The 26,224-nt window shown below is 53.6% G+C and overlaps 1 protein-coding gene across 1 annotated transcript; it reads left to right on the plus strand.

Moving 5' to 3' along the window:
• The first annotated feature begins 1,031 nt into the window (after positions 1-1,031).
• Positions 1,032-25,575, plus strand: TMPRSS2 (transmembrane serine protease 2). Its single transcript, XM_028126498.1, has 13 exons — positions 1,032-1,046; positions 2,998-3,220; positions 7,981-8,067; positions 8,774-8,893; positions 14,225-14,351; positions 15,660-15,770; positions 18,670-18,713; positions 19,720-19,891; positions 21,060-21,235; positions 22,226-22,321; positions 24,556-24,698; positions 25,139-25,334; positions 25,442-25,575. Exons 1-13 carry the CDS (start codon positions 1,032-1,034, stop codon positions 25,573-25,575), a joined length of 1,644 nt encoding a protein of 547 aa, XP_027982299.1.
• The last annotated feature ends 649 nt before the right edge of the window (positions 25,576-26,224 follow it).

Here is a 26,224-nt window from a genome sequence, read left to right on the forward strand (position 1 = left end):
ATGTGGTCTTGTGTGGATGCAGGATCTGGAAGGCTATTTCTTGAAGTATTCTTTGGTCATTCCAAGACAGCAGGGAGGGGCAGAGAGAAGCCCTTCACATGCGCTTAAGAGGGAAAGAGTGATGCCAGAATGGAGGCATTCCGTGCTGATGGTTTTTCTAGAAATTACTGTTAACTGTTCACAAACATCTGCAAACAACAGATTTTACTGCAAACCTTAGAAACTGTCAAAATTAGTTCTGAAATGTTTTTCTTTTCTGGATTTGGGGTAGTATGTGAAATGGGTGCGTGTGGATGTGTTGTATGGAATTTTTTCCCCAGGTGTTTGTTAAGTGGGAGATTGCATATGGCTTCTTTAGAAAGTTAGGCGTGGCCTCCATCTGGTACTAAGTTCTGGGCCACCTGCTCCACAGTGGGTGCCCACCCCTTCCTCCCCGTGGACCGTCTGCAGGAGCGAGCCAGGGGGCGTCTCAGGGCCTGCTGTGGCTCCCCTGGACCCCCTCCTTAAATCCTCACCCGAATGGGACCGTGCCCACTTCCACATCCATTTCTGTCCCAGATTCAGAGAGGTGCAGGCACTGGCCTGATGCCGCCGCCAGGGAGTGGCAGTGCCATGAGTTGACCCCCGGTCTTTGCCCCCGCCCTTAACCTCCCCTGAACGTGAGGGTCGGTGAGTCACCTTTGCATGCTTCCTGTGCCTGCGACCAGAGGCAGCCTGGGGGACGTCTCTGACCGCGAGAGCCGTGTTACTTACAACCAGCCCCGGAGCTAAGGCAGGCCAGCACCAAGCTCCTTGCGCGTGCGCTGTATGGGGAAGAGGCCGGCGAAGGTGAAGGCCAAGGTGAATGGGAAAACTGCCCTTTGTTCCGGAGAGAGCTAACTCATCTAGAACGTCTTCTAGTTAGTTCTTTCTCCGTGTGTCTCCTAAAAACGAACCGGTATGGAAATAACACAGTCTTATCGTTCTTTCTTCTAGGTCATCTTAAACGTCCCAAATCTCTGCCATTACCTGATGCTGCTGATAAAATCAGGATGGCTTTAAACTCAGTAAGTGGTTAATTATTACCTTCCCAGACTTTTCTTTGTTCCCTTATCCCCTCTGTAATTTTCTGAAGTGTGTGCTGGGTGGCATTTTAAGCCCTGGCTGCAGGGCCAGTGAGTGCTCTGTGGATGCTGGTCCGTCAGGGCGCTGAGGGGGTGGGTGGGAGCAGGTTAGGGTGCACACACACCACAGCTGCGCCCCCGGAGAGCGCCCCAAAGCTGTCGGGTGGGTGTAGGGTATGGGCACTGCTCAAACCTGGGCCTCTTCTCTTCCTGCCCTGCGGGTGAGTTTCAGGGTGGGCAGTGGGGGGACAGCCAGGGGCAGACGGGTGCTGGGAGGGAGTAAGTCCCAGGGGAGAACAGGTGTGTGGGGCATCACCGGCCAGCTGACCCCTGCGCCGCCCGAAGTCCTGATAAACTGGGGGAGGCTGTGATGGAATGTAGCACTGGGCTGACTGTCCCTCTCCCTGGATGCTCCCCACCCCCGCAACAACTCTGGAGACAAATGCAGTATCTTTGTTCCCCATTATATCTCCCTGGCTCATGTTATCCCTGCGAATGGGTGTATGCAATACAGTTGTGGTTAATAACCAATATATTCCGTATCTTGTATCTGGAAAAGAGCCCTTTTGCTTTTCCTTCTTTAGCAGTTGCTGGTTTTTATTTTCACTGGTTCCATTTTAAATTGCATATCCCCTGCACAGGGCTTCGCTGGGACAGACCGCCGTGCCTGCCACAACCTTTCCAGGGTGGGACAGCATGTTCTTAGATGCTTCCGATAGGGACCAAACTCATGTGCTCTTTTTTTTTTTGGCCTTTGGTGCCCCATTTAGATTAGAGATTACACTGTTTCCCTCTCTGTCCACTGCTCTGGTTCAGTTACAATCTTTGCGCTTCTGAAGGAGAGCATCGGTGAGTTATTAAGCAGAGGTTAACTCTGGCAACGGGCACTTGGCACTTGGCACTTGGCTCATTCCGGTATAATCTCGCTTCGCTGGAGGCTCCCCTTTAAAATGCTAAGCATTGCGTTGCCTCGGCTCAGAATACCAGTCCTATCCTGAGACTGCGGTCAACAAGAAACAGGAGGAGAAATGAATGAATGAGTGGGAAGAAGTTTTGAGGGGCCCTCAGATAGGAGGGCAAATGTAGCCTCCCCGCACGGCCCCGCCAGGGGGTGATTGAGGAGGGCAGAAGCAGGGGACACGCAGGCTGGCCGGCGGGGGTCTTGCAGGGGCAGCCAGAGAAGGCTGTGTTTAAGTGGGCAGAGGGCGAGGAGAAGGGTGTTCCAAGGAGACGGATGAGGCAGGAATAAAAGCTGTAGCTGGGGCAGCACCTTCTATGTCGTGTGCACAGAGACCCGGCGGCTCCCCGCAGAGGCGCTCGCTGCAAATCCTTTAAACGTCCCGTAGAAAATGGTGACGCATCTCCTAAGGGAGGAGGAGGTAGGAAAGGAACTTTTAGAATAACATGTATAGTATGAACCTTCAGGTAAATTTCTTAACCTCTATCACTCAACATTCCTCTCTGCAAAATGGGTCCATGAGTCACGCCTGCACCTTCGTAGGGGTGTGGTCGGGTCCAGGAGGCTGCAAGTGTAGACTCCTGGCGGGAGCTCGGCCATTACCATTCTTGCTATAATCTCCATCTCAGGGTTTGGGTGTCGACTCCTGCCCAGACTTCTACACATTTATTTTTTCAAAAAAATCTGTTTTTAATTTGTTTACTGAATCTCAGTGTTGACCATTTACTTTCTCTTTATTTCAAAAAATTTGTCAGTGAACAAACAAATGCAAAAACTGTTGACAATTAATTGAAAGTTCTGGTTTAGTCAGTCTGGGTAAGTTCAGAGAAGAATCCGCAGCAGCTTTTCAGCCCCTTGTCTAAGTGTGACGGACGCACGCCTAACCTTGAGGGTAACCGGGGTTTTATATCATGCACCTTCTCTGTCATTGTTTAGGGGTCACCGCCAGGAGTTGGACCTTACTACGAAAACCATGGATACCAGCCTGAAAGCCTGTATCCCCCGCGGCCCGCCACGGTCCCCAGCACCTACCCGGTGTATCCAGTCCCGTACTACCCGCCCGAGGGGCCCCAGTCCACCCCAAGGGTGCTGACGCACACTTCGACACCCACCGTCCGCATGCAGCCCAAGTCCCCATCGGGGACGGCGTGCACTGCAAGTAGGGACCCTTTTGCGTTTCTTTCCTGCAGTAGAACCGGCGCTGGGGTCTGTCTTCTCCAGGGGGCTCTGTCCTCTGTCGCTGACTGTCCTCCCTCTGCTGGGGCTGGTCCCATGCTCTCCCCCTCTCCCTCGATGTCCCAGCTCTCACCCTCTCGCCTCCTGCCCGGGGCCCTTGGAGAGCTGCCAGGCTGCAAAGCCCTTCCTTCACTTTCCTTAACTCTCCTGGCCCAGCTTGGCCTGTACCACCCAGGGTGGTCTTCCGAGCTGGGCCTCTCTGCCCTGCTCTTGCCGGCTTGGCTTGTCAGTGCGTCATCCTGAGTGAATGGTAAGCTCCGATGCGGGAACCGCCTACCCACCCTTTCTCTGTGGCGAGGTTCCCTGGACACGGCAAGTCACGCTTAAGATGCTGGACGAGGGCGGCTTGGCGCTCAGCGAAGGAAGTGGCTGGTGTGCCTGGCACTCGGAAGCACTTCTGGGCTTTAAGGGGCTCGTGGACAGAGCAGAGTGGGCATAGAGCAAGGTGAGGGCTCCAAGGCCTGACCCCTTCAGTGCCACGTGCTTCTAACTCTGAAATCTCTTTCCTTCTTGCAGTTCTCCCAGCTTTTTTTTTGTTTTTAAAGATTTTATTTATTGAGAGAGAGCAGGAGTGGGGTGGGGGAGGGTGCAGATGGAGAAGCAGATCCCCGCTGAGCAGAGAGCCTGACGGTGGGGCTCAACCCCAGGGCCCTGGGATGGCGATCTGAGCCACCCGGGTGCCCCGCCCCTCCCAGCCTTTAGTGCCGGCCAGTGCAAGTGCCGAGAGCTGCCGGGCAGCAGCTAGTCGGAGTACTGGTGGCTAAACAATTCACGTTTCTGCTGACGATGTTTTCTCTACTTTGCAAGCGTGCACGTACACGCAGGGTGCACAGTTAAAGAGTAATAATAAAGTGAATTTCCACGTGCCCCCAGCACATCATACAGCATAGAAATGAGTCCTTAACACCTGTGCTACTAGAAGCCCCAGTGTGCCCCTCCCCAGACCCTGCAGCCCTTGGCCAGCACTGTTCCCCTTCTTCCCGCCTGACGCTGGCCTCTGCATCCCTCACCCTCTGCAAACGGCTCCTGGTCCTTCCTTCTCCCCGTCAACCTCTACTCTTGTTTATTCCGTCCTCTCTGATCAGGGAAATCCTGGTCTCTGCGCTTTTGTCTCTCTGGTGGCAGCGAGGGAGGCTGAGACCAGTGGTTCTCAATCGGGGTTGATTTTGGCCCCCAGGGATCTTGAGAGTATCTGGAGACGGTTTGGGTTTGTTGTAACTGGGGAGAGGCTGCGACTCTGGGTGGGTGCCTGCGATGCTGGTGACACCCATGTGCACAGGACGGCGTCCCACAACCTAAACCACCTGGCCAAGGTGACAGTAGTGCCGAGCCCCAGGAGCCCTGGTCTGAGGTCGTCGTGGGGGTTGGAAGGAAGCCAGGGTCACGAGGGTTCACGAACCCCCGACGGTGGTATCTGCCTCCCCCAAAAAAGAAGACTGTGGTCAGAAACCAAGGGTCCCCTCTTGAGGTTAGCACGTCCGAAGGGTGGACTTCATACTAGTGACCGTCCAGCCCAGGCGGACAGGATGAGCCCACTTGCCTGACACCTGCATCTCCACTTTTCCAGGGGAAAAACCTGGTGATGGCAAGCAGTCGGACGGGGAATCTATCAATTCCTTATCAGTGACTTCATAAGGGAAGAGCACCAGCCTACATGTATGGTTCTACATTATAAAACCGGCCTTTCAACTAAAACATTGCTTAGTGAACTTATCTTGCTATTTTATTTTATTTTAAATTTTATTTATTTATTTGACAGAGAGAGAGCACAAGTAGGCAGAGAGGCAGGCAGTGGGAGAGGGAGAAGCAGGCTTCCCGCTGAGCAGAGAGTCCGACGTGGGGCTCGATCCCAGGACCCTGGGATCATGACCTGAGCCGAAGGCAGATGCCTAATGACTGAGCCACCCAGGCGCCCCTATTTTATTTTATTTTTAAAAGATTTTATTTATTTTATTTAACAAAGAGAGGGGGGGAGAGCGCACAAGCCGGGGGAGCAGCAGGCTTCCCGCGGAGCAGGGAGCCCGATGCGGGGCTCGATCCCAGGACCCTGGGATCATGACCTGAGCCAAGGGCAGATGCTTAACCAACTGAGCCACCCAGGCGCCCCTTAACCTTGCCATTTTAAAAACCATTTTATTGACTTACACAGAAACATGTACATTTTATAAGTTTAATGTTTGGCCTTGGAAGTATTTTTTTTAATTAATAGACTATTTTTCAAGGTAGTTTTTGGCTTACAGAAAAATTGAGTACCAAGTTCCCATATACCCCCCCTTTCACCTCCAAGTTTCTCCCATCTTGCCTTAGTGTGCTACACTTGTTCCAGTCGATGAACCAAGGTTGGTACGTTATTATTAACTAAAGTCCATAGTTTCATTAGGATCATGCCCTTTTTGTTGTATATTCTGTAGCTTTTGACCAATGTATAATGACATGTCCATCATTACAGTAAAATACAGAATAGTTTCAGTGCCCTCAAAATCCCCCGTGCTCTGCCCACTCGTCCCTGTCTTGTTCCCCCAGCACTTGGCAACCGCCGATCTTCTGTCTCGGTAGTTCTGCCTTTTTTCACAGTGTCATGTATTTGCAATCATGCAGTACGTAGCCTTGTCAGAGCCTTGATAGTATTTTGCAAGTTACTTAAATAGCACAAATCCAGAAGAACCCATCAGGAGTGCAAGGGCCATCCAGGGACACCCTGTATCTATTTGCTATAGCAACAGCTAATGTTTCACACTTGAGTCCCCATGCATACACATCTTCAAGTCTGGGGTTTGGAGAACTGAAGGTCAGCAGTCTGTGATGCAGATGGTTGGCCCTGGACATGGTAGGGCTGAATCAACCCCAGACGAAATTGATAATGATGAAGGCACATGGATAGTATGTTGTAGTTAAATGCAACAGTAGTGCAGTTGTCAACTAGACACCTGATTGCAAGATGCCTGCCCACCAAAGGTAGGATCGGGGGTTCCCACTGCCTGCGTGCTCCTCCAGATTGCCATATGCTCACTGAGAGGTTCAGAATACTTAATTTAATAGCTCTTAGCTCACCAGGCACGTTATTTTATGGTACAACAGGAAAGCCCCCCACAGGAAGAAATTCTCCTTGGCTAATGAGTCAAACTGGGCATTTGGAATTTCCCCTGAGTTTCCCCTGCCACTCCGCCCTGCCCAGCCCTGAGACATAATCACTGTAGGCCCAGTTCTGATCATGTGGCTCGGTGGCCCGGGGCTCTCCTCGGACCAGTGGCCTCCGCCTCCCCTGTGAGCCTGCTAGGACTGCAGATGCACACCTCCCCTTCCCCAGCAGACTCTGAATTCCCGGTGATGAGGGCCAGGAAACGGGGGGGGGTGCCCGGCCTCCCCCACACTCCAGGACACTTACCTGGCTGTCCTCCTGTAAACTGAGTGGGTGGGAGGGTCTGTGAATGCCTCCCCCCGCCCCCCCCCCCCCCGCCGCCTCTCCCCGATTCCTCTGAGGAAAGCTCCCAGGAGCCGCTTACGCCTGTCTAGGAACTGCTGGGTGTGGTGTGCTTGGCGCTTGCTAGGCTTTTGGTTTACACGCTGACCAACAATGACCTGTCGGCTTGTTTTGACTGGAGAACGTTGGTGACCTTCTCCAGATGACTGTGTTCTTAGCTGCGATGTGAGCCCGGTGCTCCTGTCTCAGCCCAAAGGGCGGATGTCAGCCCTGCCCCGTGGAACATTCCATGGGGACGGGAATGGTCTACCTCTGCCCTCTCCAGTAGGGCAGCCCCCCAGCATTTGAATTTACATAACTATGAATAAATGACTTTAATAAATTTCATGGTAAGTGACTGAAGTGCAAACAGCCTCATGTGGCTAGTGGCTGTTGATGGGACGCTGCGGGTCTGCGGCATCCGTTCCCTAAACTGTCTTGGGTAAGACAGTTTACTCTGCCTCGAGCACCACTGCCAGGGAGGTGATAGTCGAGGACGTTATTGTTTTCCCCTGCTTGTAAACACCAAAACAAGGCATTTTTCCTCTTTCAGGCAATTTTTTACATGAATCATTTATTTGATTATTCTAAGACCATACCTTTTTTTTTTTTTAAGATTTATTTATTTATTTATTGGGGGTGGGGAGCCCAATGCAGGGCTTGATCTCACAACCCTGAGACTGTGACCTGAGCTGAAACCAAGAGTCGGATGCTTCACCGACTGAGCCACCCAGGCACCCCAAGACCGTCTTTTTTAAAACCTAAGTATAGGTCACTTCATACCATGGCTTCCTGCTTTTGTGCTCTTAAAAAACTGAGTGCTGGGGCGCCTGGGTGGCTCGGTCGTTGGGCGTCTGCCTTCGGCTCAGGTCATGATCCCAGGGTCCTGGGATCGAGCCCCACATCGGGCTCCCTGCTCCGCGGGAAGCCTGCTTCTCCCTCTCCCACTCCCCCTGCTTGTGTTCCCTCTCTCGCTGTGTCTCTCTCTGTCAAATAAATAAATAAAATCTTTAAAAAAAAAAACAAAAAAAAAAAAACCTGAGTGCTGTGGGAGAGGTAAGACCTCCCCAGCCAGATACGTTCTTAAAATTTCAAGTCTCATTTTTAAGTGTCTACGAAGTTACTGCTTGATAATGCTGTCTTCTAAAAGTAGTGGGTAAAATTTGAGAGTGTAACTTCTAAGAAACTCTGTGACTCCACTGTGTGCCCCCCTCCTTCCCCAGAGGCCAAGAAAGCGCTGTGCATCGTGGTCTCCCTGGCGGCTGTCCTGGCGGGAGTCGCGGTGGCCGCCGTCCTGCTCTGGAAGTTCAGTAAGTGTCGGAGGGGGGCCCAGTCTTCGCGGGGTGCCTGCTCTCTGTGGGTGGACCTCCAGCCCTTCTTGCAGTTTCTCTTCCCCCAACCAGCTGTCTTGTCTTTCCTTCTCTTTGGTGATGGGGACACATGAATAACCATTCTCATCTGCTCACGTTGTCCGGGTGGTTATGAGTCACTCTTGTGCTGTGAGTGGAGTACTGACACGCTCCCGACTACATCCAGTGCTTTGGGCTAGGCGCTGCCTGGCACCGGAGAGCACAGACTCCCCGCCTTGGGGCCACACCTGTCCCTGAATCTCGGTGTACCGCATCACCTGCTATGTGCTGGGGCGTGCCTGTCCTGTGCCACCTCATGAGCCACAGCCAGCCTTTTCCATCAGCCCGGGGCAGTGCACACTCATGGCTGTGACGGAACACAGACGTCACTGTGGCAGAGAGGATGTGGGGGTGCTGTCCAAGTCCAAGGCTACGGGCGCCTCCCACTCGATGCACCAGGGACTACTTTGCTGCTGACTGCCGGCCCTGTTTGCTTTGCTATCGATCGTGGCAGGGGCACATCTTCTCCTTACTAAAATAAAAGGGGGAAAGGTTCTTCTCTCCTGTTGCTTGGGGCCTGGAGAGTGGGCTCCGGAACTCTTGGTGGGTGCGTGAGGTTTTCTTACCATCTCAGGCTGACTGGGTCTCCCTCCTGTCTCTCTGCAAGTGGAGAACAAATGCTTGGTGTCCGGGGTAGAGTGCGGCTCCTTGGGAACCTGCATCAGCCCCTCCCAATGGTGCGACGGGGTCCTGCACTGCCCCAGTGGGGAAGACGAGAACCGATGTGGTAAGTCAAGGCACTGTGTGCACCTGCGGAGGCAACCAGTCTGCCCTGGTGCCCAGACTGTGGCCCGTACCCGGCCTGGCGGCCAGCCCTGTGTCCGGCATGGCCACCCGGTAGGTCACCGAACCGTGACCTGGAGGCTGCGCCTTTGGTCTAACCCCACATGAGGAGCCGGGCTCAGAGAGGGTGCGCTCCTGGCCCAGCATCACGCAGCGATGGGAGGGAGACCGGGGGGCTGGGGCCACTCGGACGGTGTGCTCCCAAGGGGAGAGTGGGCAGTGCGCTCTGTATTTTCAGAGCCAGCTTTCCTTTAACATGATATGTAGGTTTTGTCACAGAGCAGGCACCTGGCTCTGGCTTTTTATTATTTCCTGTTAATTGTTAGGAGTGATTTCAAGGGTGGTGAAGTGGATGTCCTGGAAATGGTGCCTGAGCAGGCGTGGTGCCCAAATCCACCGGTGGCCACCCCCAGCGTGACCCTGACCCTGGTGTGGCACCTGTTTCCCAGTCGCCTCTGTGTCGTGCGGGTGGGTGGACCTGGAGGAGCCAGCCTCATCCGCCGTGCATTTAACTGACCCCCGCCCCTGCTGTGGAGCTGGCCCATTTCTCCCGACGAGCTTTTAGTTTGTCCTCCTCCCGCAGAACGTGTTAGCCAACCAACCAACAAGCCAGACATGCGGGGCCTTGGCTGTGGCTGTGGCCGTGGTGCTGTGGGACTGCGCCCCCGAGTCCTGCTTCCTGCTGCACGCTCTGACACGCTTATCGGAGAACCTCTTGTTTTCAAACAGACAGACGATTCAAAATTACAGCATCAGAGGGATCACCGGGAATAATACCATGAGCAGCTTTCCTCTTCTCCCCTCAGCTCCTCAGGTTTCATTTAAACATGGGGAGGGCCCTGGTAGGCGGAGGGTGTGGGTCCCCTTTCTTGTCCTGCATCATCCCCGGTGAGGATGCTGCCCTGCACGTCCTCCCTGCCCGGTCCCGGCACCTGTGTGGGGCTCGCCACTGGCCCTGGCCGGTGGGACTCCCCAGACAAGAAGGTGGTCCCCAGCCCCAGCTCTGGGCGGCCCTTGGGGTCACCTGTGTCCGAGGTGGATGCCTCTGTGTCCCACAAGCTGCGCCTGCCTCCCAGGGACTGTCTGCACTTGGCAATGACCCACTCAAGCCTTAAACTTGGAACACAGCGCCTTGCCTGTGTGTTGGTGATGATGTGTTTATCACTGTTCTCTTAAGGGGTGTCGAGCCTCGTAGAGCGTGGTTAAGCCATCATGTGTGATGGCTTTTGTGTTTTCCTACGTGTGCACGCAGGTGTGCAAGGAGAAACTCCAGCAAGACAGACTTGTTCTGTTCCCTGCAGACTCTCCCCTCCATCCCTCTCTTCTTAATGTTTAAGTTGTGTTTATTTAAATACTTGAGTTAATATCCTCAAATAGATCAAAATCAGGAAGTACCAAAGGATGTACAGGGAAAGCTTCATCTCCCGCACTACGCGCGCGCGCACACACACACACACACACACACACGCGCGCGCACCAGCCAATCACGCTTCTTTCGCGGGGCAACAAATACATGTTTCTTGCTTCTCCTTCCGGAGAGTTTTTAAGTGAAAAAGCAAATATATGTGTGCATATTTCCTACTGTCCTCATTGCTCAATGCTCACTGCCCAGCTGACCGCACAGGTCTTAAAGACACATCCTAGGGACCCTTTCTGGTTGGGACAGGAGCCCCCGCTTTCCCGTGGTGGCACACCCCGTGCTCCAGTGTGTGGCTCCAGAGCCCTGGGCATCCTCTTTTTCTCGATGGACATAACACGCGTGTTCCAACCGTAGGAGTACATCAGTCGGGAACACCCCCAGAAGTAAAACTGCTGGGTCGGAGCATGTGCACATTTGTAATTTGGTAGATCCACCTGAACTTGGGATTGTAGAATTTCCACGTCAGTTATTTATATAAAACAAGATAGATGAACACAGCATTGTGTATGTGTTCTGTATCAGATCAGAACACACATTTGATGTGCTTTTAATTTGTCCACCTGTCGAGCGGAAATTATTCTCAATGAAGTGCACATCTTCTGACTGACAATAAAGAGCGTCACCCGTCCCATGGATAGAGTTCAAGTATACATGGAGAGCTTTCTTTTCCTAAGAGTATGTGTGTATATGTGTGTGGAACGGATGCATATTGTTAAGATTAATTTACTTTCTACATCTTTTGCCGTGGTTTTGGTGACCATTCAGTGTCACAGGAGAAACTGAAGGGCGGCTCGGGGTGACCCAGTGAGCACAGGGTTTTGTACACTTGAGATTGGCTGAGAGGGAAGACCTCAGGTGTTCTCACCACAGAGGAAAGTGGTAGCTGTGTGAGGTGACAGGTACATCACCCAGCCTGATTGTGGCAGCCACTTCACAGTGTATGCATGCCTCCGAATGCCAGGTCATACCCCTTAAGTATACGATTGTTCTTTGTCAGTTATACCTCAATAAAGCCAAAAAAATTCCTAAGACTTAAAAAAAGAAAAGAACTTGAGCTTGAGACCATCTCCAGCTCTCTGGTGCATCAACTGTCATGTTTTCCTCGTTAGCATTTTTTTTTAAGTTTTTATTTAAATTCCAGTTAGTGAACGTACAGTGGAATATTGGTTTCAGGTGTGCAACACGGAGATGAAACCCGTGCTCACCACAGCATGCGCCCTCCTGACTCCCCATCACCTCTCCTAGTTAGCATTTGATCGCAGAGAGATGGAAGGAAAAAAAAGTCTCTAAAATGACTGTAAATCAAGAAGGCAATGTCTCCTTTACTTTCTGCTGTGCCACAGCGTCTGTTTTTTTTAATTTCTTTTATTTATTTTTTTATACTTTTTTATTTATTTTTTCATGAGAGACAGAGACAGAGAGAGAGGGAGAGGGAGAGGGAGAAGCAGGCTCCCAAGGAGCAGGGAGCCTGATGCGGGACTCGATCCCAGAACCCTGGGATCATGACCTGAGCCTAAGGCAGACACTTAACCATCTGAGCCACCCAGGCACCCTTAATTTTGGAATTATATTTAATTCCAGTGACTTTTTAAAAAATGAACTTTATTTTTCAGCAGTGCTGAGTGTATAGAAGATAAAGCAGATAGTACGGACTTCCCGTGTCCCCTGCCCCCACACACAACTGCCGCATGTTTGACACCTTTTGTTGGTAGGGGGCTTTCATTTTAATTGATGAGCCAATGATTAATACATTCTTCTTTTTTTTTTTTAAGATTTTATTTATTTGTTTGAGAGAGAGAGAGAGAGCACGAGAGGGAAGAGGGTTAGAGGGAGAACAGACTCCCTGCTGAGCAGGGAGCCTGATGCGGGACTCGATCCAGGGACTCGATCCAGGGACTCCAGGATCATGACCTGAGCCGAAGGCAGTCGCTTAACCAACTGAGCCACCCAGGCGCCCTAATACATTCTTCTTAATGGAAGTTCTTAGTTCATACTAGGGTTCTTTTCTTGGCATGTGGACAAATGTACAGTGTATTTGCATTTGGACAGTGGGTTTGAATAAATGCATCATGACCCATATCCACCGTCACGATATCATACAGAGCATTTCCACTGCTCTGAAAACCGTCTGTGCTCTGCCTCTTCACCCTTTCCTCCCCTAGCCCCTGGCGACCACCAATGTTTTTACTGTCTCCATAGTTGTGCCCTTGGCAGAATGTCACCTGTTGGAATCATATACCTTGTAGCCTTTTCAGATTGGATTCTGTCACTTAGTGACAAGCACTTAAGCTTCCTCCTTGGCTTTTCCTGGCTTGATGGCTCATGTCTTTTTAGCTTTGGGATCACTCGTCCCAGAAGCATCAGGAAATAATCAGACCACGGCTGCTCACTTCACAGGGAATGAGCCCGGAGGTGTCAGTCAGAAGGTCCAGGGAGTTGTGGCCACAGACGGGGCGGTAGGGGGCGTAGAATGAGGTCTGTGATAACCAGGTCCTCATTTTATTTATTTATTTATTTATTTATTTATTTATTTTTTAAAGATTTTATTTATTCATTTGACAGTGCGAGAGGGAACACAAGCAGGGGGAGTGGGAGAGGGAGAAGCAGGCTTCCCGCTGAGCAGGGAGCCTGATGCGGGACTTGATCCGGGGACTCCAGGATCATGACCTGAGCCGAAGGCAGACACTCAACAACTGAGCCACCCAGGCACCCCAGGTCCTCATTTTATATTTTACTTCCCGTGTATCTCCCCCAGACGTCTGAGCACGGTTTCACATGCTTTTAGGCCTTGTATAAGTGACGTGTGGAACACAGCGTTCAGCAGCGTGCCCTCACACTGTTTTCAAGGTCGTTTGTTAGTGCATGACACCGGTCAATCCTCAAGCCACGTGGGATCCCGCTCTGTGGCTATGCCCCTCTCCACGCAGCCACCCACACAAGGAGAATTCTCAGGATTCTGGATTGTGTGAAAAGGCACTGGAATAGAGAGAGGCTTAAACTATGTCTATAATGTTTCATTTCTTTAAAAGAGTTGAGATCATTTGGGCAAAGCGTTGCTGGATTTAGAGGTAGAGCCAGGCACCAGGGCACTTGGCACATCTTGGGGTGCTCTGCCAGGATCCGGGGTGTTGGACAAGAGGGGTCAGTTTGTTGTTGAAAATGATTGTTTAAAGATCATTTTTAAAAAACCCTTTATACCTTATTCATTTATTAAAAAAATTCGCTTTATCAAGGTATAAGTCACATACCATAAAATTCATCCTCCAGAATATACAATTTGGTGGTTTTTACACATCCACGAATAAGTGCGGCCATCCCCACGTCAATTTTGGAATACTTTTCATCACCTGCTAAGGGACCCTGACAGGTCCCCCGCTTGTCCCTCCTCCTGCCCCCAGCCCCACCCCGGGCCCCAAGCAACCACTCATCTGCCCTCTGTTGCTGTGGATTTCCTACTTGGGGCAGTTCATAGAAACGGGCGTATGCGGGTTGTAGCGTGGGCCAGCGCTTGGCTCCCTCCAAGGCTGGATGATACTCCGTGGTAGAGATGGACCACACTTCATTCGCTCATCCGCTGACGGTCGCTTAGGTTTTCCCACCTTCTGGCTACTGGGAATGATGCTGCTGAACATCTGCGGGCGAGTCCTTGGCTGGTCACCTGCTGTCAGTTCTTTGGGGTAACGAGCAGTTGAGGGCCCGGAGGGATAGAGCAGGGACACCCCTCGCGTGTGGTCAGTGCCTAGGGAACAGGGGACCCAGTGCGGTCACCTCTGAGCCTTTGTGTCGAGGGCTGGGAGGGCTCCGGTGGTGTTAGGACAGCCTCCCGAAACTCACAGAGCCTCTCCCCTGCTGCAGTTCGCCTCTACGGCCCGAACTTCATCCTCCAGGTGTACTCAGCCCAGAGGAAGTCCTGGCACCCCGTGTGTCAGGACGACTGGAATGACAGCTACGGGAGGGCCGCGTGCCAGGACATGGGCTACCGGTGAGTGTGACCCCAGCCACAGAAACCCAGGAAGGATCCTTTCCGCCCCGCCCTGGACATGCCAGCAGACCGATGCTGGGGACAGTGGTCTCCTGCCCAGAGCTGGTCGGGGAAACCAGCAGGTGCCGCACCACATCCACCCCAACCCCCCTGCATCTAGTGATCAAGACTCACTGCCGCGTCCTGGGCTTCCATCCACACCCAGATACTCGGGGATGTCGGTGCCGTGGTCACCAAGGTCCAAGGTGCCATCTGAGGGCCTTGGTGGCTCTTTTGTCCCAGATCCTCACCTCCCGAGCCGCCCTGGGTGGGGCCTGGGTGGAGACAGGCGGGGGTGGGGCCGGAGGGAACAGATCGTCCTTGACCTTCACTGTGTGCACGCTTGGGGGAGGCCCCGAAGCCTTTGAACGGGAGAGAAGTGACATCAGATTTATATGGAAGAGGATTCAGTCCTGCATGGGGCCACGGGGAGGGTGGAAGAGGCAGGAGGGTCCCTCCCAGGGATTCCCAGTTGGGGGCTCACCGGAGCATCCCTTGAGTGCATGGCAGCCATCTGACCCCATGGGGAAAGGCTGTGTGATCTTACTGCCACCACCTCTTCCTTGGGGTGTCCCTATATGACTTAGGTGCAATACTAGGGGGTTCTCCATATGCCAGTTTACAAAATTAATTACTGCTTAATAAGAAATTTGGCATCTTAGCTGGTAAAATATTTCAAAATGCCATCCTCAAATTGCAACTGAATGACATAGTGAGGCCCCCATCACAGTTCAGGACCTTAATGGGATTTTATAGCTGGGGGTGTTTTAACTTAAGTTACATCTACTCACACATCCCTATTCTCATGGTTTCTTTATCCGAACCCAAACCAGGTTAGAAAAATAACAACCGGGAGCTTTTACCTGACACTTCCAGGTTCTTGTGGGGAAAGATTTTTTTTTTTAAGATTTTATTTATTTATTTATTTGAGAGAGCGAGAATGAGAGAGAGAGCACATGAGAGGGGGGAGGGTCAGAGGGAGAAGCAGACTCCCCGCCGAGCAGGGAGCCCGATGCGGGACTCGATCCCGGGACGCCAGGATCACGACCTGAGCCGAAGGCAGTCGCTTAACCAACTGAGCCACCCAGGCGCCCGGGGAAGATGGTTCTAACACAACCTCACTTGATTAGAACTTGTGATTTTGTTTTCCAAATGCTAAGGTGTTCTCTTAATCCGAACACTGTGGAAGAGAAGTATGATGATATCACAGGATTTGCAATTGCTTATAACGAAGACACTGTTTTAATTAACATTTTCTGCCTCTTTTAGGAATAGTTTTCATTCTAGCCAAGGAATTGTGGATGACAGTGGAGCCGTCAGCTTCATGAAGCTGAACATAAGCGCTGGCAGTCTGGATCTCTATCAGAAACTGTACCACAGGTATTTGGTGATAGATCTTTTTTCCTTTAAGAAAATTTGTAATGACAGCGAGTAGGAGACACCATGGAGAATCACGGTGCCGAGGCTGATTTCTCTGAGCCGTAATTCCGGGTATCAATGAGTTTCTCATTGGGAGGAGATTGGACTCTAAGCGGGGCTGGTTGTTCTGGGTTCATTCTTGGGAAGCAGCTAAGGGTTACTGGCCATTTTGTTTGTGCCCTTGATGGCATTGGATAACATTGTAAAATGGAGAGTCCTCCTTACTGCTTTTCTATTATTTTTTTTTTTTTTAAGATTTTATTTATTTGAGTGAGAGAGCAAGCGTAAGTAGCGGGGAAGGGCAGAGGCAGAGGGAGAAGCAGGCTCCCCATGTAAGGGAGCCCAATGCAGGGCTCGATCCCAGGACCCTGGGATCATGACCTGAGCTGAAGGCAGATGCTTAACCGACTGAGCCACCCTTAACTCCCTGGACTTTAGAGATATACATGCTACGTGAAAGGGTGTGTCTCCAGGAATCCCAGAGAAAGCCTCAGGGTCCCAACCGGGGTGACCAGCTGATCCTGTTTTGCCCTGGACTTTGCCAGTTTCAGCCCAGAAGTCCTGCTTCCCAAGGGTCTCCTCAGTCCCAAGCAGCAGGGACGGCTGGTCCCCCAGCCCTAAGCCACCTTGTCAGATGATGCCGTGCCAGGGGTCGGCAGCATTCTGGGGGCCTGGGAGGGGGTGACTAGTTCAGTTTAGCTGATGTGTCCTGGACCTCGAAGCCAACTTGTGGGCCTGGGCAGGTCCTTGTGTGTCCAGTGGATGGAAATGAACCTGAGCAACAGATCGCATGATTGATGGCTTCACTGGTTAGGGGGCTGGAGGAAAGGGTGGGCTTAAGCTACTTGTTACTGTTTTGCATATATGTTTAAAGCCTTTGCGGTCTTCCTAGGATCGTCATCATTTCTGAATGTTCTCTAATATAAAGGTCACACAGTGTCCTTTGTGCATAAGCCTTGGTCAGCTCCCAGGTCCTTACCACTCATCCCCAGGTGGCTAGCCAAGCCATCGCCTCCCTGTCGGCCAGGTGCCAGGGGCTGCACTTGCGGGAGAATGAGGTAACCAGCCATGCCGCCCCTCCTTTCCTTTGAGTGGGAGGCTGGGAGCAGTTTGCATGCCTGGTGGCTGCTGACCGCGGTGGCTAGGGGGCTGACTTCCGCCCAAGCTGCCCAGCTTGGCTGTCCCCAGGAATGTGACAGGGTGAGCCCAGGAGGAGGGCTGTGCTCGCCAGGTGCACGCATGAAAACAGCAGGGCTGTGTTCTGCCTGCCCAGGAAGCTAAACACAGCTGCCTGGGCTCTTTGTAAATGCTGGGTGTTTCTGTTCTTCCTGCGAACACTTACATGCAGCATCGGGGCTGAGCAGGGACGAAAGGCTCCTTCCTCTCCACAAGAGCCCCGGGGACTCACCGGGTGGTTGTTTGGAGGGAAGACGAGGAGATCATTGCCTGGCCTGGGGTGTCCCATACATGTGTGTTGGGGGGGTGGAAGGCTCCTTTCTCTTTGCTTTGATACCTGAGTTGCAGGTTCCCAGTGGGGCTCCTTTGAGCGGCCGTGGCGTGCCCACAAGCTGGTGGCTGCACACTGCACATCCACATAGAGGATAGTTGGCTTTACAATTCTTAGAAAACATCTTCTTTTGGGCGCCTGGGTGGCTCAGTCGGTTGGGCGACTGCCTTCGGCTCAGGTCATGATCCTGGAGTCCCGGGATCGAGTCCTGCATCGGGCTCCCGGCTCAGCGAGGAGCCTGCTTCTCCCTCTGACCCTCCCCCCTCTCATGTACTCTCTCTCTGTCTCTCATTCTCACTCTCTCAAAATAAATAAATCAATCTTAAAAAAAAAAAAAGAAAACATCTTTTAATGGGAACGTGTCTTCTCTTGGCATTGTTAGGCCCCGTAGCCAAAGACCACCAGGACCCGCAGTGTCCGTGGAACTGTGGGGCCTCTCGGTGTGAGGGTGTCAGAGGGGACTTTGTGTGTAGGACTTGGGCTTGTGTTGAATCATTTTGGGGAGGTTCAGGGAAGCAGGGCTTTGCTTGGATTAGGTGCTGTTAGGAAGCGAGGTGATTCTGTGATTGGTATCTTAACGCTGTTTTGTCTAGAAGGCGGCGGGCATGAAGCTGGGCTGCCTCGGGATTGGCAAACAAGTGCCATCACTCGTGGTGTCCAGCAGAGGGGGCTGTTGGTCACCGTGCGACCTGGACACGGTTCGTTGTCTGGCCCCGTGGGGACCCTGAAATCGCCGACATTCAGGGGAACACACAGCCGGAGGCAAGATGCCTGCATGTTAGGGCTGCTTCTCTCCCTCACGATGCATTAAGGGAAAATTCCCTCTGAGACAGGATGCATCGGTTATTTGTCTTTCAACTAGAACCTCAAACACTTACCTCCCAAACGAGTAACTTTTCTTTGGCTCCCGAGCAAATGATTGGTTGTCTTGCTTTCTGTGCAGTAAGTTGTAAGGCAGTCATAGGAACCCAGAAATGTACACATGGCTTCCAGACAAAATCAGAGGGTGATTTCAAGGTCTGGGAATAAAAATAGTAGCTCATGTTATTGGGCGCCTGCCCTGACGGCCACTCTGATGTGGTACCCTCATTATCCCACTCTACAGATGGGAGAAACTGAGGCACGGGGCCACAGGGTACACAGCGGGGACTTGAAACCCAGGCTTTGACTCGGTGTCTGCTCTTGGCCAGTGTCCCCCATGTAGATCTAATCTCCTTATCTGAGTCCTCAGTCATGGGCCCTTCCGCGCCGGGGAGTGAGAACATTGGAAGAAAATGTGTATTTCTAAGTATTTTGAGAGTCAAGCATCTCCTATTTATTACAGTGACCAGAACGTCCCCTGTTCTTTTGCAGTGATGTCTGTTCTTCAAAAATGGTGGTTTCTTTACGCTGTATAGGTAAGTGATTCTTGCGTACCTGCTTTTTTTCCTAAATAGGGAACACACTATACCTTCAGAAACACCTCCCCTGTGTCTGGGGAGGTGGGGTGATGGGTTGGGATGTGCCCAGAGGCCTCGCGCCGTCTGCACCCCAGCTGCCCCCCAAGGAACACCTTTCTGGAATTGTGGTGTGCTGGAGATGCCTTCCGCCTCGGGTCCAGAAACAGCCGTCCCATGAGGATGGGCAATCTCAGGAAACGGACGGGCCCCCCTCTCCCCCTCTCCTGCCATCCCTAGCCGGGGCTGTTCCCATCTTCATGCTGGGATTACTTACAGCTTCCAAACTTTGATCAGTGTGGGGGGCACTGTGTCTGCGCTCCCCTCCCTGGGGTGGCCCAGTCCTGTGTTCCAACGGGACACTGGTTGCGAAGCTCAGCTCTTCCGTGTGAAGAGGTGAACCTAGCAGCCGCTCCCGGGGATCAGGAGGGGGGCTGCGTGACCCAGCGGTCCCGGCCGGCCGCCACTTCCCAGCCACGCTCAGCTCAAGCTATCTCAGGCCCCGAGACAATGTGCCCGCCCCACCCTCCAGCCCTCGCCGTCCACCTCGTGGGGCCTGAGGCCACACACTCGAGCGGTTTGCAGGTGCGCTGGATGAACACTCACGGAACCCCAGCTTCTTCACGCTGGCAGTGACAGGGACAGGACAGGGGACTGCAGGGGCTCGGAGATCGATCCAGGGAAGTCCCTGGGTCTTCAGCACTCCCTCCAGCCTCCCCTGCTCGTTTGGTTCTGGTCCACTGTGAACTTCTCCTCGTGCCTCCGAGGCCCCTGCACCACATGCCCCCTGCCACCCGGAGCCTCTGTCCTGTAAAGTAGGCTCTTTCCCCACCGGTGCTCCCGAGTTTCCACAAAGGAAACTCGTTTCCCTTTCTGGCAAAGAACTTGGCACAAGTGGCACCAGGCCAGGCCTGGCATTGGGGGCAGCCCTGCTCCTGCCCACGGGCACTGTGCTTGTCACTTTCAGAGTGCGGGGTCACAGGGAAGATCATCCGCCAGAGCCGGATCGTGGGCGGGAGCAGCGCCTCCTTGGGGGACTGGCCCTGGCAGGTCAGCCTGCACGTCCAGGGCACCCACGTCTGCGGAGGCTCTATCATCACCCCCGAGTGGATCGTGACGGCCGCCCACTGTGTGGAGGAGTAAGTCCATGGGGGTGGGGGTCTCGGGGGCGTGGCTCACGGGTTTGGAGGTGGCTCGGGCTGTGGGACTGGGAGTGAAGTCTCTGACCTCTTCAAGCCCTGTTTTCTTTGCCTGCACGTGGGGCACAGTTCCCGCTTCATGGCCCTGCTGGAGGGTCAGGTGGGTGCATGCGTGGGCAGCGGGGGCCAGGCCCATCCCCCACCTCTTCAGCAGGTGTGTGCGGGCGTCCCCCGTGTGCAGGGCTCTGGGTGGGCTGCAGTGTGTGAGGGGAGCCTGCATCCTAGCTGAGTCCTCAGGAGCCCTGCCCTTGTGGGAGGCCTGGTCTTCCCCGATGCTCGTCCTCAAGATGGCACACCAGGGGACCTCACATTGCTCTGCCCGAAGGTTCCCTGGGACCCAGGGTTAGGCAGCCTTGGCCATGGCGTTGCCCACGCAGATGGGTAAGGAGCGGGGAGGGTAGCCATCATTTATAGTGTTGGCCTTTTCCCTTAAACATAGAGTTTTTTTGGTCACATGCCTATTTTGGAAGGAAGTTAGCTCCGCAGAGCTGTCTTTCTGACTTAGAGTGAGCTTATACCTGGCTTGGGTCCTGGTCCTCTGCACACTTGTAGACAGGCGAGCCTGCTCGTCCCAGGGGCTGTGGGGAGGGTGGAAGGAGCGATGTTTCCTTCCTTACCTCCTTCCTCCTTCTGATGGCTTCTCAGGATCTGGGATTCTCTTAAAAAGAAAACACCTAGATAAAGCTAATGCCCTGATGGCTGTTTGACCTAGAGTCTAGGCATCCACATACATTTATTAAGCCACCTACTGTGTACCAGAAGATGCCCTACCACATAAAGGTAGGTAAGACTCAGTCCTGGCAGAAGTGAGGTTTGAGATCTCGGGGGGGCATCAGGCCCAAGAGAAAGCATTCTTAGAACCTGGAGGGTTTGCAGGCTGGCTCGGACCACAGGAGGGACGGGTTGCATGGGGAGGTGGGGGGGGGCACAGTGTGGTGCCGAGGGAGGAGAGCCTGAGATGATCTCGCCAGCCTCGCCGTGTAGCTTCCAGCGGTTCCTGTCACCTCTGGGACGCTTGGCTCCTGTGTATGATTTTTGGATATCACCAAATGAGTGTTTCACGTTCGTGCTCCTGAGATGCTGAGTGATGTTCGACTCTGTCTTCCAGACCGCTGAACAACCCCCGGTATTGGACGGCCTTCGCGGGAATCCTGAGACAATCTTTCATGTTCTATGGACATGGACACCGAGTGGGAAAAGTGATTTCCCATCCCAATTATGATTCCAAGACCAAGAACAATGACATCGCTCTTATGAAGTTGCAGACACCTCTGACTTTTAACGGTACGTACCCATGTCCGTGGGGCTCAGGGTGCGCGGACGACTTTGACCACATCTTACGGACAGAGGTGGATTGGAACGAATCCCGGGCCGTGTTAACCGCAGGGTGGGGTGCGGAGGGCTGGCTCACAGGGCGCCCTGCACAGCCGAGAATGTACCTGTGGCTCTCGGGGGAGGCTGTCAGTGGCTCGCTCGTCCTGCACGGATCAGAGTGATGATTTCACCAACGTGCGGAAGTCCAGAAGGGGTTTCCAGCCACAGCAGTGTTGACATTTTGGGGTTGGCTGCTCTTGGTTGTGGGGCCCCTCCTGCTCATGGTAGGACAGGTAGCAGGAGCCCTGGTGTCCACCCCCTAGCTGCCAGTGGTGCCCTTCAATTGTGACAACAATGTGTCCCGTCCCGTCCCCTGGGGGCGACATCACCTCTAGTTGAGGGCTACTGGTCGAACATTTGTCAGTACTTGCCTTTTTCACACGAATCCTGAAGGTAAGATACTTCACAATTTACAACAATAAAAAACACACATGGTTTCCCTTAGCTTTGTATTCGGCCCCCGTTCTAGTCCATCCAAGGGTCCCTCTGGAATGTTCCAGCCCACATGGGTACAGACGAAGCAGAGCCTTGTCCCTCTCCTCGAGGTGTTTGGATTCAAGTTGGGATACAGTTTAGACCCAGAAGGAGCCAGTCGGTGGGGGCTGATGTCCCGCAGGGGCCTCCGAGGTGCAGGCTGGGAGCGCCCGTAATTGTGACTATTTAGAAGCAGAACTAGCACATAATCCCAGTTCCAAGCAGTGTGCCTTCCGGAGGAGGGAGCAGACAGCCTGTAAGGAGGCCGGGCTGCGGGGCCGGAAAGTGGGAGTGCCGGGACACGTTGGAATCTGGAATTTTCCTTGAGCGATGGCGGTGGTCCCAGGCCTAGCTGCGTACAGGTGGGGAAGATCCGTGGGAAGCCTTCCACAGACCCGTGCACCGTGCTTTCTCTTCCTGGAACAGACAGAGTGAAACCAGTGTGTCTGCCCAACCCAGGCATGATGCTAGAGCCAGATCAGTCCTGCTGGATTTCCGGATGGGGGGCCACCTACGAGAAAGGTGAGGCTCCAGGGCACGCAGCTCTGCGGGTCCTCCGGGACCATAGCATGGGGTTTGGACGTGGGAGGTCCCGGGTTTAATCCTGGTTCTATTACCACATGATTAGATGACTTTGGGTGATTCACCCAGTCTCCATGCCTCAGTTTCTCCACCTGCTGAATGGGAAAAAATCATACCTGCCCTACTTAGCACAGTATTCTGATTAAGCTCCAGCGGAACAGTGTGTGGAAACTGCTTTTCTGAACTACAGAAGCCACGTAACTGAAAGGTGTACAAGCCCTGTGATTGCACCCCACTGTTGCTAACGGGTTGCCCTGGAAGCCTGCCATGCCCTTCCTTCGATGGCTGAGTGACCGTGGGCTCGCATACCTCAGGACGGCCAGCAGCAGGCTGCCAGAGCTTTGTCCCTGTGCTCTGACACCCCAGAGAGACAGGAGGACCTACACCGTCCCAGCGCAGGCCTGCTCAGCTGGCTTCCTTATAATTTGCTTTCATCTCCGAGAATACTTTTCAGATCAAGGAATCCTAGCTGTTTCATGTTTATGAAGTGTTGGAAGTGCTTACTGGTACAAAGAAGCATCTTATGTATGGTTTACACCCTTCTGAAAAGTGTTTAGGGCACACATACACACCTTCTTTAAAGCAAGGTGAAAAGTACCAGGCGGGGCGATGTGGGGGGCGTGTCGGGGAGGTGGTGGTGGGCTGTGCATCCAGGCGTCTAGTGTAAAAACAGTTACTGCAGGTGAGCCTCCGGTTGGTGTTCGTGCCTTCACAGTGGCCCGGACAGATGGGAAGATCACGGATTTGTGGGGCATCTCCCATGGGCTGGGAATGCAGCGCTGAACAAAATAAGACAATCTCCATGTTTTCTCGTGGATATCTGGGGGCAGAATGTGGTCAAACAGGAAACAAATGACAGAACTGGGTGCTTTCAAACAGCAAAAAGTTGTGACAGCAGGAGCCTGGCTGTTTTGAAGAGGTGATCAGGGAAGGCTTCTTGGGAGAGGCAACATTTGAGCTGAGATCTGAATGACCGGGCTGTTTAAGGAACAGAAGGGTCAGTGTGGCTGGGGCTTAGTGAGCCAGGGATGAGGGTGTAGGCTATGCAGGGCCTCCTAGGCTATGGGGAGGACACTGGCTTTTATCCTGCGTGAGATAGAGAGCCATCAGGAGGTTTTAAGGAGAATAACAGGCGCATGGGTGGTTCAGTCGGTTAAGCTTGTGACTCGTGATTTCGGCTCAGGTCATGATCTCCGGTCTTTAGATCGAGCTTGGCTTCGGGCTCCATGCTCAGAGAGGAGTCTATTTGAGGATTCTCTCCATCTGCCCTCCTGCTCACGGACGTGCTCTTTCTCTCAAATAAATCTTATTTTAAAAAAAGGAGAATGACATGATCTGGTGGCCCTTTGGGCCAAGAGTACAAAGGATGGCCTCCTGCCTGCAGGAGGGGGGCTGAACTCAAGTGTGGGGAATCACTGCTGTGGTCCTCCCTGACCAGCTCAGCTGTGGGTGGTGGGCTTGGAGGTGGGGACACCAAGCATGTTCGGGACGGAGCCACCACCTTGCAGATGGAGTGAATCTCAGCAGGGAGGAGAGTGAGGGATCCAGGGACGGTAGCTCCTTGCTTCGTGATCTAAGCCCCAGGGTGGGTGGTGGTGCCACTCCCGGAGCCGGGGAGTAGGGGGTGGTGAGGATTTGGGGTGGAGGGGAGCAGTGAGAGGCTCTGTTCTGGCTCCTGAAGCCCGTGGTGCCTGGAGGACACCCATGTGGAGGCGGCAAGATGGGAGGCGAGCGGTAGAAATGACAAGGGTCCACGCTGGTTGAGAGACGTTTTAACGTGCATGGGAGCCGAGAGGTGGGGTGGTATGTGGAGGGCCACGGGGCTGTTGAAGGTGGAAACACAGGAGCACCCCATGGGCCCGGGAACGGTCTGGTGGTGAGGGAACCCCAAACCAAGTCGCTGGGGGGTGAGAGGAAATTCGAGAAGAGGGCAGGCGTTCCAGAGCCCCGGGGGCAGGGAGGCGTCCCTGAACAGGAGGAGCCACACTCGGCACACAGCACATGTCCTAAGGATGACCCAGCGTCCCGGGACGAGGCTTGGTGGGGAGCAGCGAGGGCGGGGAGGGGCCGTGGCCCTCAGTCTCCTGTCGCAGGGGCATGTCCCCAGGAGGGAGTCCTCTGTTTCCGCGGGAGCTGCTGGCCCCACAGCAGCTCCATGTCGTCTGCTGTCTCAGGGAAGACCTCGGACGAGCTGAACGCGGCCATGGTGCCCCTCATCGAGCCTTGGCGCTGCAACAGCAAGTACATCTACAACAATCTGGTCACGCCGGCCATGATCTGCGCAGGCTATCTGCAGGGAAGCATCGACTCCTGCCAGGTGACTGCAAGGTGTCAAGCCCGCCGTGACCCGCCCGCCCCCCCACCCCGAGGCGGGGTCCGCGCTCCCAGACGGGAGGCAGCTCCGGGGTGGCCGTGGCCAGGCTCAGTGCTAATGCTGGGGAAGCGCGTGCTGCCACCCACCCGCCGCCTCCGTTTCCACCCCAGGGGTTTTATTTTGTCAGCTTGTCAGTGGGACAGAAATAAGCTTCTGAACTATTTAAAAATACAGTCCACAGTTTACTTAGTAACTCCTCCTTGGTACAGACTAAAACTCGTCACCGGCGTAGTGTCTGGGGGATTATGTTGCTGTCCCTCGCCGGGGGAGACACGAAACCCGCACACCCACTCGTAACTCCCATGGGGACCCCCCACCCTTGGTGCGTGGCCAGTTGTGTGCGCAGTTGTGGTCTGAACTTCTGCTCTTGCTGCGTCCCCCAGGGTGACAGCGGAGGTCCCCTGGTCACTTTGAAGAGCCGCATCTGGTGGTTGATTGGGGACACGAGCTGGGGATCCGGCTGTGCGAAAGCTAACAGACCAGGAGTGTACGGAAATGTGACAGTATTTACCGACTGGATTTACCAACAAATGAGGGTAACTTCCCTGTCCCCCGTCCTCGCCGAGCACTCTGAGTCTGGTGTCAAAGCCCAGAAGTCTGCAGGGTGTGGGCTGCCTGCAGGAGCCCCACCAGTCCCCCACACCCAGCACCGCCCAAACTCTGCCTCCCGGGGCCCCGGTTTGCAGTCAGCATCGCCCTCCCCGTCCTCCGCCGTCCACCCTCACTGCTGCCCAGTGCTGCCCAGGTGCAAAAACCTGGGGCGGAGCCTTGCCGAGTCCAGAGCCAACCGAACAGGGAGGGCTTCCCTGTGCTCTGCTGACCGTGCTTGGCTCTGATTCAGCTGGCTCTGCTCACCGCACCGCCCCCCCCCCCCCCCGCCCCGACTCATCATCATCAAATTCCAGTGATGGGCAGAGAACAGAGCAAGGCAGATCAGCCAGATCTCTGTGCCCCGGGGTGGAGGAGTAGCTGGGGTTCCCTGGTACAAGGAAAAGTGGTGAAGACCCGAATTTGGGTATAGCTTCCCTGGGAGCCCAAATTTCCTGTATTAAACCAGAGGGGTGCCAGCCCAACTCCTTGACCTTCGCGCCGTAGGAGAAATATCTCTTGGTCCCTCTCAGCCTGCTCATTTGGTGAGTAGTCAGTCTAGGAGAAAAAAATAATTTGCTACCACCTTTTTATGGCTGAAAATAACATTGTTTCTTTTTTCCTTTTTGAACAGGCAAACAGCTAATCCCTACGGTCTTTGTCCTTGGCACTGTTCCTCGAGGAAATGAAGGGGCTGATTCTTCATTCCCTGAGCATAATGTATTTTTAGAAATGATTTGAAGGTCCTTTCATTGTTATTAAATAGTGAATTCATCTGTCTTTGGCACTCTCCACAGTTCTGTGCAAGCCACAGACCCTTTGCTCCCTGACCCCTCATCTAAAAGGGGTGACCAGGCCCAGCTGGGTGCGGGCGCCTAGGA

This window comes from Eumetopias jubatus, unplaced genomic scaffold (genome assembly GCF_037043125.1).
Source record: "Eumetopias jubatus isolate StellerSeaLion01/CBP00866 unplaced genomic scaffold, mEumJub1_p1.0 scaffold_1, whole genome shotgun sequence".
Taxonomy (NCBI): domain Eukaryota; kingdom Metazoa; phylum Chordata; class Mammalia; order Carnivora; family Otariidae; genus Eumetopias; species Eumetopias jubatus.

What these genes read in the sequence shown, in the direction of transcription:
- TMPRSS2 (XM_028126498.1), top strand. An exon ending in GGGGACGGCGTGCACTGCAA is followed by an intron (nt 3,221 to 7,980) that starts GTAGGGACCCTT and finishes CTCCTTCCCCAG; the next exon opens with AGGCCAAGAAAGCGCTGTGC. An exon ending in GGTTTCTTTACGCTGTATAG is followed by an intron (nt 18,714 to 19,719) that starts GTAAGTGATTCT and finishes TGTCACTTTCAG; the next exon opens with AGTGCGGGGTCACAGGGAAG.